At 34.5% G+C, this 17,545-nt stretch overlaps 1 protein-coding gene across 1 annotated transcript in view; it reads right to left on the bottom strand.

Annotated features, from left to right (window-relative positions):
- Positions 1 to 17,545, bottom strand: part of NF1 (neurofibromin 1) — a gene marked incomplete at both ends in the record, with an annotated part of 254,679 nt that overhangs the window by 166,762 nt on the left and 70,372 nt on the right. The window contains 6 exons of the mRNA XM_079725195.1: positions 2,170 to 2,244; positions 2,500 to 2,622; positions 3,094 to 3,267; positions 14,550 to 14,707; positions 15,460 to 15,535; positions 15,780 to 15,847. Coding sequence (XP_079581321.1) covers positions 2,170 to 2,244; positions 2,500 to 2,622; positions 3,094 to 3,267; positions 14,550 to 14,707; positions 15,460 to 15,535; positions 15,780 to 15,847 — 674 coding nt within the window. The remainder of the gene's footprint in view (positions 1 to 2,169; positions 2,245 to 2,499; positions 2,623 to 3,093; positions 3,268 to 14,549; positions 14,708 to 15,459; positions 15,536 to 15,779; positions 15,848 to 17,545) is intronic.

Genomic DNA, 17,545 nt, shown 5'->3' with positions numbered 1-17,545 from the left:
GATTAGGAGTCCAAATATCTAAGAAAAATTTTATGTGATTTCAAGACAGAATATATCCATAATATCTGCATTAAGTGAGATTCTATAATAGTCAGTTCCATAAATTAGCATATTTACTTTATACATAGTCCTTTTCAATCAGAAATTACTTCAGATTCAATATCTCTTAGCCTCAAACCAAAGGAAAGAAAAACCCTAACAAGAAACAATTTATCCAACAATCTATTATAATAGAGTATCATTATCTAAGGTCCAACTATAAAAGATATTTTATGGACTCAAATTTATGTTCCTTTTCAAGCCAGTCATTAAAAGGTTACTAACACTTAATATTTTGAAAGTTAGTCAATATAGGTTTTTCTTTATAAAAATAGATGTCGTATTTATGTGGCCTCTGATACAGACACACTCCACCTCCACACATGCAGTACTCATCAGAGTACAGAAGGATGCACAACCACTTCACCATATACACTGAGGCATGCATGAAGCACCACTCCAGGCATGCTTTAAACCCACAAAGGAGCAGCTCAGCCACTTACAGCAGTGCCAAGTCCATGCTTGAAAGTGCTCTATATGTTCAATTGTAGACAAAAATAGTTCACAATTAAAGTAACTAGCCACAGAGTATCAAAAAAGTATACACTTGGGTTTATTAAATACAAGCTTTAAGCATTTATGTAAACGATCCACTCTAAGAAATAGAATGTTTTTAGTATTATAAACCAAAGGAGAAAAAAGTAGTAATATTTTATTTCTGAATTACACATAAACATGAAGGGTAAAAATCATTGCTTTTTAAAATTAATGGCCTTGAAAGTAAACCTTAAGGGTACAATGTCTTAGCTCATTACACTGGCAAAAGCAAAATAAAAATGTTTCTAAGTTTTTAATACAAACATACCTTATCTGCAATATCAGATTCATTAAACTTCCCCTTTTGCAAAAAACTGTAGTTAATGTTACTTCTACCTATAACTGATCCTCAACTGAGAGAGGAATCATTCCCTTAGGCATTTTTAGTTATTCATAGTGTCTGGGGGCAGAGATGGGAGAGGAGGGAAGTGGCAAAAAAGGTATTTAATGAAATGAGGACCAGGGATGCTAAATGTCTTACAATGCACAAGGCAGTCCTGCATTGTAAAGATTGTCCTGACCAAAAATGCTACTAGCACCCCACTGAGAAAAACCAAATGTGTCACTACATAGCTTTATTAATAGTTATTATTCCTCTGCAGGAATGGATAAAAGAAAATGTGGCATAATTTGATATAGTTCAATATATCCAAGGCAAATGAAGGTGAGAAGGGTATTTTCAACTCACTAGAGACACTCTTTTAAAATGAAATTTGATTATAAAGAGGACAAATATACCTAAGTTATCAATGATTAAAGTCCTTTTTAAGGGAGGAAAACAGGAACAATTTACACTTACGTGTGAATATCTAAAAATGGATAAAAGTGGAGCTATGGTAAATAACACTTGAAAACCTTCAAAATATGATCAGAAGAACAGAATTTTTTAAATCCATGGTCCAAATCTAATACGGTTACTATCTTTCTACTTGCTGTACTCACATCAGAGTCGAAGGTTTCACAAGTACCTTTTAATGAGTTTGCTTATTTTGTCTGATATGCTTTTATATCATGTAAACACCTCTAAGTGTTAATGTTTCATTTGTTTAAGGAAGACTAAAAAGTGCAATCAAATATGGCCTCACCATTTTTTTAATATACATAATGGGCTACAACATAAATCCTCTACTTTTAACTTAAACAGTAAGGTGACAAGTAAGAATGTATCAAATGCTGGAAAAGGGCTAAGAGTATTAAAATAATATGTGAAGAGCTTTGGGATGAAAATGTTAAATTATACGTTCAGTGGCATTGTTCTCAAGGGCTTCTGATCCAAATATCTTTTAAGTTTAATCTTTCCAAAGGATCCTATTAACTCCACCTTCCTCAATAAGGGCCCTGAGGTCAAGATTAAATATGAAAAATACAATTGTATATCAGTTATTAGATAGAATCATGTGTGAGAAATCTTCCTATATCATACATCTAAATTCAAAATCTTTTGTAAACCAAAAACATCTTTCTTAAAAAGAAATAAAAAAGGAGTAAAGAAAAAAAAAATTTAAGTAATTTAGCAATACCTTTTGGACTTACATTGGTGATGATTCGATGGAGTGAATTTACCAGCACATAGTGAAATGTAGAAGGGGAATTCTGAGCCAGGCAGATCTACAGAGGAAAGAAAAAAAGTGATTATTACTTCTATGAGAAAAATATATAGTAATATATATGAGGACAAAAGGAACAACAAAAAGAAAGTTTTTTTAAAAATAGAATAAATTTTTAAGGTCTTGAAATTAACTTTAACATATAATAATAAGCAATACTGATAAAGGTGTAATCTATTCATTTTTCTACTCTTTTCACATTTAAAAGGATCAACAGCTTCAGTAAACACAATTGGATCAAAACCAATGCTCTCACCTTAAAGTGTTGGTTGTTGTGAGGGCTTATACGAAAGCAAGAAACAAGGCAGTCAATCATTAGATCCACATCTGCAGGCTGACTGCCTCTTGAGAATGGTTTACTTGGATTAAAAAGCAGGTTCTATGAAAATCCCAATAGAAAACAAAAGCCTTTAAACAGTCATGCAGTATTTTTTCTACTAGTTTTTAATAATAACACACCATCCACACAGATGGCAGTAACATTTAGTTCCCAGACAAAACAAAAAGCACTAATATTGTGCTTCATCAGTCTGACAAAATTCAAAATTCTTACTATACCATATATGGTCCCTTTCAGGCCCAAATTTCTACATTATTTTAAACCCAAGTCTGAATATTTATGCTAATTTAAGAAAACGGGTTCATTCTGTGTTTTCTTCATATTCTAAGCCACCTTATGTAGCCGGAGGAACAGTAACAAAAGCAGGTCCTAAGAATTTAATAAAAGAAGACTCAGAACTTCTGTGTTGCAATGATCTTTGACAGTGATCTAGTATACTATTTATACTACAAGTTTATTCTTCATTTAACGTTTTTTAAGTTTGTATAAGAGAAACAATAAGCATGTTACCTTAAGATCAACCACCATGGACTGAACTAGTAAGAAGATGACAGAGTTATCTTCCCAATTGATGTAAGTACTTGCTTTACACAGTTTGACACAGGCGATTGCAGCGCTTTCAGTCAGCTGCCTGCTTCCTCCATGGCCGGCAAGTGCTTTTCGTAGACTGTCCAGAAACAACTTCTACAAAATTCAAATACAGCAATTAGATAATATGTGAAGTTTCTTAGATTTCAGACTTACTTAATAAAGTAGCAAATTAGCCTCTAAAAATTATACTCTAGAAATATATAATTGATATATTGATATTTGTGGTTTTAAATTTCATAATTTAAGTAGCTGTCATCATTTAAATGTTTCTTGAATCCAAAAACAGGAACCTGTTCTTCCCTTTCTTTGTTGAATTATTAAAGGAACATGAGAAAACATCCTTCCCAAACAATGTAGTTGACTTCCCAACCCTGAATTTAGCTGATCAAATTCTCTTTTTTATATTATCTTTAATTTCTAAATATTATACTTTCTTGGTTACTGTCTATCTCAAATTGTTCCATCTTTATCTAAAACTCCAGGCTATATTAAAGCTTCAGCCTTCTAACTAAGGATATATCTAAGGCTGTTCTATTGCTCTAAATTCCACTCCTCATAGAAAGTTATGCATTCTTGTGATCTCAAGCCCTCTCTACAGCTCATTAACAAATTTCTCCCTTTGGCCTTACTCCTAACTGAAAATAATACATCTATACTTACACACATTCTCAATATAACATGCCAAAAGCTAAACTCATGCAACAACAGCAGAATATACATTCTTCTCAAACACATAAGCAACAATTTCCAGGATGGACTATATGTTAGGCCACAAGTCTTAATAAATTTAAAGAGATTAAAAATATATATATAATCTTTCTGATCACAATGAAATGAAACTAGAAATCAACAGCAGAAGGAAAACTGGAAAATTCACAAATGTGTAAAAATTAAACAATACCCTTGGTCAAAGAAAAAAACCACAAAGAAAATTAGAAAATATCTTCAGACAAATCAAAGTAAAAATACAACATACCAAAAATTAAAGAAAACAGTGCTAAGTGGAAAATTTAGAGCTGGAAACCCTTGCATTAAAAAAGGAGAAAGTTCTCAAATCAATATGAAATAGAGAATAGAAAAACAGGGGAAAAATCAACAAAATCAAAAGTTGGCTCTTTGCAAAGGTCAAGAAATTTACAAACCTTTAGCTAGATTAAGAAAACTCAAATTACTAAAGATCAGAATTGAAAATGAGGACATTACTGTTTTTACAGAAATAAAGATTATTACACTATGAAAAATTATACACCAACAAACAGGATAATCCAGACAAATGGGCAAATTCCTAGAAACACACAATCTACCAAAACGGACTCATTAAGAAACAGAAAATCTAAATAGAACTATAACTAGCAAGGAGATGAAATCAGTAATAAAAAACCTCCCTACAAAGAAAAAGCCCAGGATCAGACGGCTTCACTGGTGAATACTCTATCAAGTATTTAAAGAAGAATTAACACCAATCCTTCTCAAATACTTCCAGAAAATTAAAGGAGAAGGAACACTTCCTAACTCATCCCACGAGGCTAGCAATACCCTAATATGAAGGCCAGACAAAAACACTGCAAGAAAACTATGGACGAATTTCCCTTAAGAATATCTATGAAAGAATCCTCAACATGAATTAGTAAACCAAATCCAGCAGTATAGTAAAAGGATTATATACCATGACCAAGTGGGATTTATTCCTAGAGGACATGAATGGTTCAACAACAAAATCAATCAATGTAATACATCACATAAATAAAATGAAGGGAAAAAAATCATCACCATTGATGCAGAAAAAGCATTTGGCAAAATTCAACACCCTCCCATGACAGAAACACTGAATAAGCTTCCTCAACATGATAAAAGCTATATATGAACAACCCACAGCTAACATCATACTTAATGGTGAACAACTGAAAGCTATTGGTCTAATATTAGGAACAAGATATGGACGCCTGCTTTTGCCACTTCTATTAAACATACTAGTGGAAGTTCTACGCAGAACAATTAGAAAAAGAAAAGGAAATGAGAAAAGAAAAAGAAATAAAAGTCATCCAAACTGGAAAGGAAGAAGTTATCTCTGTTCTCAGATGACATGATCTATATGTAGAAAACCTTGAAGATAACACACAAACACACAAAAAGCATGTTAGAGCTAATAAACAAATTCAGCAAAGTTGTAGGATACAAAATCAACACACAAAAGTCAACTGCATCTCTATACACCAGCAATTAACAATTTAAAAAGGAAATTAAGAAAACAATTCCTCTTATGAAAGCATCAAAAAGAATAAAATACTTAGGAATTAACTTAACCAAAGAGATGAAAGACTTGCACAATGAAAGCTATGAAACAGTGCTGAAAGAAATCAAAGAAGATATAAACGGAAGCACATCCCATGTTCATGGATTGGAAACTTAACACTGTTAAGATGGCAATACTATCCAAAGCACTCTACAGATTCAGTGTAGTCCTTATCAAAACCCCAATAGTGTTTTTTGCAGAAATAGAAAAACCCATCCAAAAATTCATATGGTATTTCAAAGGAAGCCAAAAAGCCAGAACAATCTTGAAAAAAGAAGAACAAAGTTGGAAGACTCAAACTTCCTGATTTCAAAACTTACTACAAAGTTACAGTAACCAAAACTCTGTGATACTGGTATAAAGACAGACATATAGACCACTGGAATAGAACAGAAAGTGCAGAAAGATATCCTCGAATATATGATCAAATTCAGTGGAGAAAGTAGTTTTTTTCAACAAAGAGAGCTGGAAAAACTGGATGTCCACATGCAAAAGAATGAAGTCAGATCCTTCCCTTACTCTATATACAAAAATGAACTCAAAATGGATCAAAGATCTAAACAACTAAAGTTATAAAATCCTATAAGAGAACATACAAGACAATCTTAACAACACCGAATTTGGCAATGATTTCTTGATATGATACCAGTAAAAGCACAAGCAACAAAAAATAAACTGGACTTCATCAAAATCAAAAAACTTTTGTGTATCAAAGGACATTACTGAGAAGGTGAAATGACAATCCACAGAATGAAAGAAAATATTTGCAAATCAAATATCTGAAAAGGAATTAATATCCACAATATTTAAAGAACTCCTACAACTCAACAACACAAAAACACTGTGAGTGTACTCAACACCACTGAACTGTATACTTACAAACAGTTAAAAGGGCAAATTTTTTGCTACTTCACCACAACATAAATAAGTAAATAAAAATTTAAAAGCTAAACTCATATTTCCTCTGAACCAACTCCCACTTTGGACTTCCCTTTGATCAGTCTCAAACACTATTCTGCATATCTCACCTCTAACTCTAATCTTTAGACTTTTCCTAATTGCCTAAGAATAAAGTTTAAACGCAAACTGGCTCACAATGTCTTCCAGATTATTCACATCTGCTCTTCATCTTCACTTCTTGTAACTGCCTGTGTGAACCTTCCACTCTCTAGCTAACTTTTCTGAACATACCTTCAACATTTTTATATCCATTTTCTTGATTACCCTGGCTTGAACAACACTCACTTTCTCTCTCTAATCTAAATTCCTTTCTTATTTCAAGTTCAACTAAGGTTCCACACCTCTTCCATAAAACTTTCCTAACTATCCAAGCTTCATCTGAATTCTTACAGCACATATAGCCTGTATTATTATCCTAGTAAACAGGTACTCTTGATAAATAACTTTTTATCCATAAAGGAATAACGGGGACTTCCCTGGTGGCGCAGTGGTTAAGAATCTGCCTGCTAATGCAGGGGACATGGATTTGAGCCCTGGTCCAGGAAGATCCCACATGCCATGGAGCAACAAAGCCCATGTGCCACAACTACTGAAGCCCGCGTACCTAGAGCCCATGCTCCACAGGAGAAGCCACTGCAATGAGAAGCTCACACATCACAATGAAGAGCAGCACCCGCTCACCGCAACTAGAGAAGGCCCACGCACAGCAACGAATACCCAATGCAGCCAAAAAAAAAAAAAAAAGCCAGGTTTTAAAGACCAATAGAATAGATAAACCCTAGTAAACATGAATGAGGAAATATGAGACATATTAGAAATGAGGAAAGAGTTATAAACATGGATATTGAGGAAAATAATTAGAAGAGAATATATAAATATTATAAATAAACATTGTGTCTATATATTTCTATATTACAAATAAAATATGTAGATATAGATATACATAACTCCTTGCTGATAAAATTGAAAAATATATTTCCTAGCAAAGAATAAACTGTGAAAAGTAACCTTAAAAGAGACAAAACTTTCTCAAAAAATTAAAAATAGAATTTACATACAATCCAACCATACCACTTCTGTGTATATATGAAAAAGAACCGAAAGCAGGGTCTCAAAGAGATATCTGTATACCCATGTTCACAGCAGTATTATTTGTAATAGCTAAAAGGTGGAAGCAACCCAAAAGTCCAGGAACAAATGAAATTGGATAAACAAAATATAGTATATACAGTCAATGGAATATTACTCAGCCTTAAAGAAAGGAAATTCTGACACATGTTACAAGGTAGATGAACCTTGAGGACATTATGCTAAGTGAAATAAGACAGCCACAAAAAGACAAACACTCTATATTTCCACTTATATGAGGTATCTAGAGTAGTCAAATTCATTGAGACAGAAAGTAGAATGGTGGCTGTTAGGGGCTAGCAGGAGGGGACTATGGGGAGTTATTGTTTCATAACAAAATGAACAATGGTTCTTAAACTTCAGTGTGCACAACAATCACTTAGAGGGTTTGCTAAAAACAGGTTGCTAGCTGTACCCAACCCCTAGAGCTTCTGTTTCAGCAGACCTAGAGTGGGGATCTAACAATTTGAATTTCTAACAAGTTTCCAGGTGATGCTGATGCTGCTGCTCTTAAGACCACACTCTGAGAAGCACTGAACTAGATCTTGATCTCAATCTCTCTGTCTCATAAAAATTTTAAAAAGTAGACTAGAAGGATATATACCAACCCTTGACAGTAGCTGTTCCCAGGGAAAAAGGAAAGAAAATGGAATTAGTGGAATCAAAGGGGACTTGAGTTTTATCTGGAATTAAAGAAGAATTTATGCAACTATTATTTGTTCAATTTTTAAAATCATATGTAAATAGAAAAAAGATAAGCAATATATCATAATGTTAATATGAGTATGGGTCATTGTTATATTTGTTATACACTTCAAATATTTATGCTAAAAAAGATAACATGGTCAAAAGAAATGATGGTCTGGAAAAAATATTTACAACCAACTGAAAATAATGGATTACTGCTCCTAATAAACAAAAAGTCCCATTAAGCTCTACCCACCACCAGTCCCTCCCATCAGGAAACTTACACAAGCCTCTTAGATAGCCTCATCCACCAGAGGGCAGACAGCAAAAGGAAGAAGAACTACAGTCCTGCAGCCTGTGGAACAAAAACCACATTCACAGAAAGATAGACAAGATGAAAAGGCAGAGGGCTATGTACCAGATGAAGGAACAAGATAAAACCCCAGAAAAACAGCTAAATGAAGTGGAGATAGGCAACCTTCCGGAAAAAGAATTCAGAATAATGATAGTGAAGATGATCCAGGACCTCGGAAAAAGAATGGAGGCAAAGATCGAAAACATGCAAGAAACGTTTAACAAAGACCTAGAAGAATTAAAGAACAAACAAACAAACAGAGATGAACAATACAATAACTGAAATAAAAAATACACTAGAAGGAATCAATAGCAGAATAACTGAGGCAGAAGAACGGATAAGTGACCTGGAAGACAGAATGGTGGAATTCACTGCTGCAGAACAGAATAAAGAAAAAAGAATGAGAAGAAATGAAGACAGTCTAAGAGACCTCTGGGACAACATAAAATGCAACTACATTCGCATTATAGGGGTCCCAGAAGGAGAAGAGAGACAGAAAGGACAAGAGAAAATATTTGAAGAGATTATAGTCAAAAACTTCTCTAACATGGGAAAGGAAATAGCCACCCAAGTCCAGGAAGCACAGCGAGTCCCATACCGGATAAACCCAAGGAGAAACACGCCAAGACACATAGTAATCAAATTGGCAAAAATTAAAGACAAAGAAAAATTATTGAAAGCAGCAAGGGAAAAACGACAAATAACATACAAGGGAACTCCCATAAGGTTAACAGCTGATTTCTCAGCAGAAACTCTACAAGCCAGAAGGGAGTGGCATGATATACTTAAAGTGATGAAAGGGAAGAACCTACAACCAGGATCACTCTACCCAGCAAGGATCGATGGAGAAATCAAAAGCTTTACAGACAAGCAAAAGCTAACAGAATTCAGCACCACCAAACCAGCTCTACAACAAATGCTAAAGGAACTTCTCTAAGTGGGAAACAGAAGAAAAGGACCTACAAAAACAAACCCAAAACAATTAAGAAAATGGTAATAGGAACATACATATTGATAATTACCTTACACATGAATGGATTAAAGGCTCCAACAAAAAGACACAGGCTCACTGAATGGATACAAAAACAAGACCCATATATATGCTGTCTATAAGACACCCACTTCAGACCTAGGGACACATACAGACTGAAAGTGAGGGGATGGAAAAAGATATTCCATGCAAATGGAAATCAAAAGAAAGCTGGAGTAGCAATACTCATATCAGACAAAACAGACTTTAAAATAAAGAATGTTACAATAGACAAGGAAGGATACGACATAATGATCAAGGGATCAATCCAAGAAGAAGATATAACAATTATAGATATATATGCCCCCAACACAGGAGGACCTCAATACATAAGGCAACTGCTAACAGCTATAAAAGAGGAAATCAACAATAACACAGTAATAGTGGGGGACTTTAACACCTCACTTACACCAATGGACAGATCATCCAAAATGAAAATAAATAAGGAAACAGAAGCTTTAAATGACACAATAGACCATAGATTTAATTGATATTTATAGGACATTCCATCCCAAAACAGCAGATTACACTTTCTTCTCAAGTGTGCATGGAACATTCTCCAGGATAGATCACATCTTGGGTCACAGATCAAGCCTCAGTAAATTTAAGAAAATTGAAATCATATCAAGCATCTTTTCTGACAACAACATCATGAGATTAGAAATGAATTACAGGGAGAAAAATGTAAAGAACACAAATACATGGAGGCTAAACAGTACGTTACTACATAACCAAGAGATCACTGAAGAAATCAAAGAGGAAATCAAAAAATACCTAGAGAAAAATGACAATGAATACATGACGATCCAAAACCTATGGGATGCAGCAAAAGCAGTTCTAAGAGGGAAGTTTATAGCCATACAAGCCTACCTCAAGAAACAAGAAAAAACTCAAATAAAGAATCTAAACTTACACCTAAAGGAACTAGAGAAAAAAGAACAAACAAAACCCAAAGTTAGCAGAAGGAAAGAAATCATAAAGATCAGAGCAGGAATAAATGAAATAGAAACAAAGAAAACAATTGCAAAGATCAATAAAACTAAAAGCTGGTTCTTTGAGAAGATTAACAAAATTGATAAACCATTGGTCAGACTCATCAAGAAAAAGAGGGAGAGGACTCAAATCAATAAAATTAGAAATGAAAAAGGAGAAGTTACAACAGACACCACAGAAATACAAAGCATCTTAAGAGATTACTACAAGCAACTCTATGCCAATAAAATGGACAACCTGGAAGAAATGGACAAATTCATAGAAAGGTACAACCTTCCAAGACTGAACCAGGAAGAAATAGAAAATATGAACACACCAGTCACAAGTAATAATATTGAAACTGTGATTAAAAATCTTCCAACAAACAAAAGTCCAGGACCAGATGGCTTCAGAGGTGAATTCTATCAAACATTTAGAGAAGAGCTAACACCCATCCTTCTCAAACTCTTCCAAAAAACTGCAGTGGAAGGAACACTCCCAAACTCATTCTATGAGGCCACCATCACCCTGATACCAAAACCAGACAAAGATACCACAAAAAAAGAAAATTACAGACCAATATCACTGATGAATATAGATGCAAAACTCTGCAACAAAATACTAGCAAACAGAATCCAACAACACATTAAAAGGATCATACACCATGATCAAGTGGGATTTATCCCAGGGATGCAAAGATTCTTCAATATACGCAAGGAGAAAAAGGAGAAAAACCATATGATCATCTCAAGAGATGCAGAGAAAGTTTTCAACAAAATTCAATACCATTTATGATAAAAACCCTCCAGAAAGTAGGCATATAGGGAACTTAACTCAACATAATAAAGGCCATATATGACAAACCCACCGCCAACATTGTCCTCAATGGTGAAAAACTGAAACCTTTCCACTAGGATCAGGAACAAGACAAGGTTGCCCACTCTCACCACTATTATTCGACACAGTTTTGGAAGTTTTAGCCACAGCAATCAGAGAAGAAAAAGAAATAAAAGGAATCCAAATAGGAAAAGAAGAAGTAAAGCTGTCACTGTTTGCAGATGACATGATACTATACATAGAGAATCCTAAAGATGCTACCAGAAAACTACTAGAGCTAATCAATGAATTTGGTAAAGTTGCAGGATACAAAATTAATGCACAGAAATCTCTTGCATTCCTATACACTAATGATGAAAAATCTGAAAGAGAAATTAAGGAAACACTCCCATTTACCACTGCAACAAAAAGAATAAAATATCTAGGAATAAACCTACCTAAGGAACAAAAGATCTGTATGCAGAAAATTATAAGACACTGATGAAAGAAATTAAAGATGATACAAACAGATGGAGAGATATACCATGTTCTTGGACTGGAAGAATCAACACTGTGAAATGACTATATTACCCAAAGCAATCTACAGACTCATTGCAATCCCTACCAAACTACCACTGGCATTTTTCACAGAACTAGAAAAAAATTTCACAATTTGTACAGAAATACAAAAGACCCCAAATAGCCAAAGCAATCTTGAGGAAAAAAATGGAGCTGGAGGAATCAGGCTCCCTGACTTCAGACTATACTACAAAGTTACAGTAATCAAGACAGTATGGTGCTGGCACAAAAACAGAAATATAGATCAATGGAATAGGATAGAAAGCCCAGAGATAAACCCACACACATATGGTCACCTTATCTTTGATAAAGAAGGCAAGAATATACAATGGAGAAAAGACAGCCTCTTCAATAAGTGGTGCTGGGAAAAGTGGACAGCTACATGTAAAAGAATGAAATTAGAACACTCCCTAACACCATACACAAAAATAAGCTCAAAATGGATTAAAGACCTAAATGTAAGGCCAGACACTATCAAACTCTTAGAGGAAAACATAGGCAGAACCCTCTATGACATAAATCACAGCAAGATCCTTTTTAACCCACCTCTTAGAGAAATGGAAATAAAACAAAAATAAACAAATGGGACCTAATGAAACTTAAAAGCTTTTGCACAGCAAAGGAAACCATAAACAAGACAAAAAGACAACCCACAGAATGGGAGAAAATATTTGCAAATGAAGCAACTGACAAAGGATTAATCTCCAAAATTTACAAGCAGCTCATGCAGCTCAATATCAAAAAAACAAAAAACCCAATCCAAAAACGGGCAGAAGACCTAAATAGACATTTCTCCAAAGAAGATATACAGATTGCCAACAAACACGTGAAAGAATGCTCAACATCATTAATCATTAGAGAAATGCAACTCAAAACTACAATGAGATATAACCTCACACCGGTCAGAATGGCCATCATCAAAAAATCTACAAACAGTAAATGCTGGAGAGGGTGTGGAGAAAAAGGAACCCTCATACACTGTTGGTGGGAATGTAAATTGATACTGCCACTATGGAGAACAGTATGGAGGTTCCTTAAAAAACTAAAAATAGAACTACCATACAACCCAGCAATCCCACTACTAGGCATATACCCTGAGAGAACCATAATTCAAAAAGAGTCATGTACCCCAATGTTCATTGCAGCTCTATTTACAATAGCCAGGACATGGAAGCAACCGAAGTGTCCATCAACAGATGAATGGATAAAGAATAGTGGCGCATATATACAATGGAATATTACTCAGCCATAAAAAAAACCAAAATTGAGTTATGTGTAGTGAGGTGGATGGACCTAGAGTCTGACATACAGAGTCAACTAAGTCAGAAAGAGAAAAACAAATACCGTATGCTAACACATATGTATGGAGTGTAAAAAACAAAAAAAAAAGTTCATGAAGAACCTAGGGGCAAGACGGGAATAAAGACGCAGACCTACTAGAGAATGGACTTGAGGATATGGGGAGGGGGAAGGGTAAGCTGGCACAAAGTGAGAGAGTGGCATGGACATATATACACTACCAAATGTAAAATAGATAGCTAGTGGGAAGCAGCCGCATAGCACAGGGAGATCCGCTCAGTGCTTTGTGACCACCTAGAGGGGTGGGATAGGGAGGGTGGGAGGGAGGGAGACACAAAAGGGAAGAGATGTGAGGATACATGTATATGTATAACTGATTGACTCTGTTATAAAGCAGAAACTAACACACCACTGTAAAGCAATTATATGCCAATAAAGATGTTAAAAAACAAACAAACAACAAAAAAAACCTATGCTTAGGGTCGGGTCTTCCCTGGTGGCGCAGTGGCTAAGAATCCGCCTGACAATGCAGGTGACACAGGTTCGAGCCCTGGTCCGGGAAGTTCCCACATGCAGCAGAGCAACTAAGCCCACGCACCACAACTAATGAGCCTGCGCTCTAGAGCCCACAAACCACAACTAGTGAGCCTGCGTGCCACAACTACTGAAGCCCGTGTTCCGCAACAAGAGAAGCCATCGCAATGAGAAGCCCACACACCGTAACGAAGAGTAGCCCCCGCTCACCGCAACTAGAGAAAGCCCGCGTACAGGAACAAAGACCCAACGCAACCAAATAAATAAATTAAATAAATAAATAAATTTATTTAAAAACTATGTTTAATACTGTCCTTTCTGGTAAAAGAATGCAACTACAGGATTATTTTAAGTCTTTAATCAATGAGTGTTATCACTGATATCATATTTTTCCTCCAACTAAATCTATGTCCAAGTATGTCTCTGCTAAGGACAGGAAACAAAAAAACCTACAATGATGCAACTAGAAATGGTCACCTGAAATATCATGCTTACAGAATGCTAAGCTTAAAGTAATATACACCTTGAGTAAAATAAATTGCTTCATGGGAATTCCCTGGCGGTCCAGTGGTTAGGACTCGGTGCTTTCACTGCTGGGCCTGGATTCGATCCCTGGTCGGGGAACTAAGATCCTGCAAGCCGCACGGTGTGGCCAAATTTAAAAAAAATAAAATAAACTGCTTCACATCTGGACATGATGGAAACAACTTTGCCCTCCTCACCTTATTCATGTTGTTTTCATCAACCACATCCTTGGAAATATCCTGGATTATTTCTGGACACAAGATAAGGAGAATGATTTGTAGTGGCCAAACTGCTGCTTTACGTTTGGTGCTTTCAGCAAAACCATCCACTAGGTCAAAGAGTTTTTCTGCACACTCTATGTGAAAAATATAAATATTAAATGATATAATTAGATGAGAAGAAAATCTCTGGCATTAAATTAAAAGCTGGTGCTATCCAAAAACCCAAAGGCCACATTTTTAAAAGATAAACTTGGAAGTTCACTTAACTCAGCAAATTCATTCAATTCAAGCAATGTTATATGGTCTGTGTATTAGAAGAGGTTATATTGTCTATGTATTAGAACAGCTATCTTGATCCATCCTAGAGAAGTCCAAATTTTAGAATGGCCAGACTTGTATTTAGTCTCAATGTGCAGGGCCTTATGCAAAGTGTGATGTATCCAAGAAACGAAGACTGAATAGCTTCTCAAAGGGAATTACCAAAGCTCTCCAGGAGTCTATTCTCCTTCTTGCAGTTGTGTCTTGAGAATTCCAAGTGGGGATATTCCTACTTTACACACATCTCTCTAAATACAAACTAAAGCCTCAGAGCACACACAGAAAAAAGGTGCTTCACTACACCAAAGAGCCATCAGTATCCAATCTACAACTCTAATTAAAGATCAGAGCTTCATTTCAAACTTCCTTATCCATTTGCTCAAAGGAAAAAGGTTGAGGCTAATTTAGAAATATAAGAAAAAAATAATACTTCCTATTTGACATAAGTTGAAAAGATTAAAAGCACCATAATAACAAAATAACTTTGAAAATGATAGGTTTTTACCTCATAAGTAAGAGTTTAAAAGACAAAAACAAACAAACAAACAAAAACCAATCTTATCCTTACCAGCCATATCAGTCTGTGGAATCTGGTATAACTTTGTAAATTCATCTGGATAATTTTCTACCCAGTTCCAAAATGCCTACAAATAACAAAACATATGTTTTTATGTCATATTTTCTTAATATAGTAAATAAAATAACATATGCCTCCAATCATATCACAAAATTCTAATTTCCTTCGGAAGAATATTGCAGTGCAGTCTTCCCAAAAATTAATGTGAAATTATCACTCAAGTCATAACTCCTTGATTCAAAATCCTGAAGACAGCAACACTTATAACCAAAAATTAACAAAACTTTAATATCAAAGAGGTTATTACTTACTTTTTCCAGGCTATTTATAACTGCTAATTGTGCAACTTTCTTTAGGGCTTTAAATTTAAATGCTGTTTCTGGAGAAAAAAAAAAAAAAGTTTTACAATTAACTCTAGTTTAATTAGTTAACACAAATACAATTCAGAGCTACTGGTAAAAATAACTTTCCTTTTATATACAAACTTTTGTTCCAGTATTATTTATAAGCAATGTAAAGGTAAAGATAATTAGTATAAGCCAAAACTTCACTGGTTATGTCCACTAAAGACCAAACTGAACCTTGAACTTCAAAGGTTGTTGTGAATTTTTTCCTTTGTTTTGTTTCTAATAATAACTACATTTAAAAAAAATGGATAAAATATACGGTCATTGTAGAAAATTCAAAAAATACACAGCAATCTAAGGGAAATTTAAAACATTATCTATGATTCTACCATTCGGAGACAATCACAGTTAACAGTTCAGTGAATTTTCTCCCTTCCCTTTTCCTATGCATGTATAAGACAAATACATTTACCATAACTGAACAAAACCTGTTCATATCAAACCTATTCTTAACATTTCACATCATATCCCCAACTTTTTCCATATCATTAAAAATTCCTCACACATATATTTGATGGCTCTATTACAATAATAACTATTACTTGGACAATTACAACATGCCAGGTATTTTCAATCTAATATATTTAATTCTTTCAAAATCTTAATGCTTTCAGGTATTACAGATGAGCCAACTGTGTTTCTGAGGTTACAGATCTAATAAATGATTGAATTGGGCTTCAAAGCCATAGTCTTTTCAGTATGCTTTGATGTCTTTCGGGATATTTAAGTCACTGTATTAAGTCACTGGTTATTGAAATATTTTCCAATTGTTGCATATTTATTTCCAATACTGCACTATTATAAGTAACATTAATACTTTTATATCCAAGTCTTTTCCACATTCCGATTATTTCTTTAAGGCACATAAATACCTAGAAAAAGAACTGTCCAAAGAGATGAATATTTTTAAGGCTCTTGATAAATATTGCCAACCTGATTTTCAGAAGGGTTGGGCCAAAGGCCACTCCCACCAAGAAGCATATGAAAGTGCCCTTATCACATCCTTGCCATCATTAAATGTGTTCATTTCTTTTATTCTACTAATTTGATTGTTCAAAGCAGTAGAATGCATTTTTAAAATAAGACTAAACATTTCTCCATATAAATATATTAGATATTTTAATTTCCTCTTCTATAAATGTATTGTCCACATTTATAAAAAGATTTATATCTGGAAAAGATGACTCTTCTATAAACTATATTACTGGTAACAGTCTCTTGGCAGAGAACTCCCCATATGGACTTTTAATGAAGGGATGCAGGTACTTATTACAATTACACAAATATCTTTATAAGATAGAGATGAGTCTACAAGTTATAAAATTGTCTAAATAATCCTTTAAAAGTCACTTTTTCCCCTGGACTTGGAAATGAGCAACTCGTTCTCCAAGTCAGTTTTAAAACATACCCTTCCAACCTTCTTTGCTCTTGCTCTCCTTTGACTTCCAAACAATAGCATTACACTTTACAGTGCGCTTGAGTCTTTTTGCCTTCCTATATTCATCAACTTTACCTTTATGACACTTTAAATGTGTTATACACAGTAGTCTATTCTCAATTCCAATGTATAAATATTTTATATATACTTGTAGAACTCCAGTTCTACAAGTTTCTGACTGGATACCCTACCAATACCTCAAACTCAATAGATCTAAAACTGAATTTATCGT

Source organism: Hyperoodon ampullatus (assembly GCF_949752795.1).
Source record: "Hyperoodon ampullatus genome assembly, chromosome: 19".
Classification (NCBI taxonomy): Eukaryota; Metazoa; Chordata; class Mammalia; order Artiodactyla; family Ziphiidae; genus Hyperoodon; species Hyperoodon ampullatus.
Note: the sequence above shows the minus strand (reverse complement) of the source record. Positions and strands in the feature narration are given on the sequence as shown.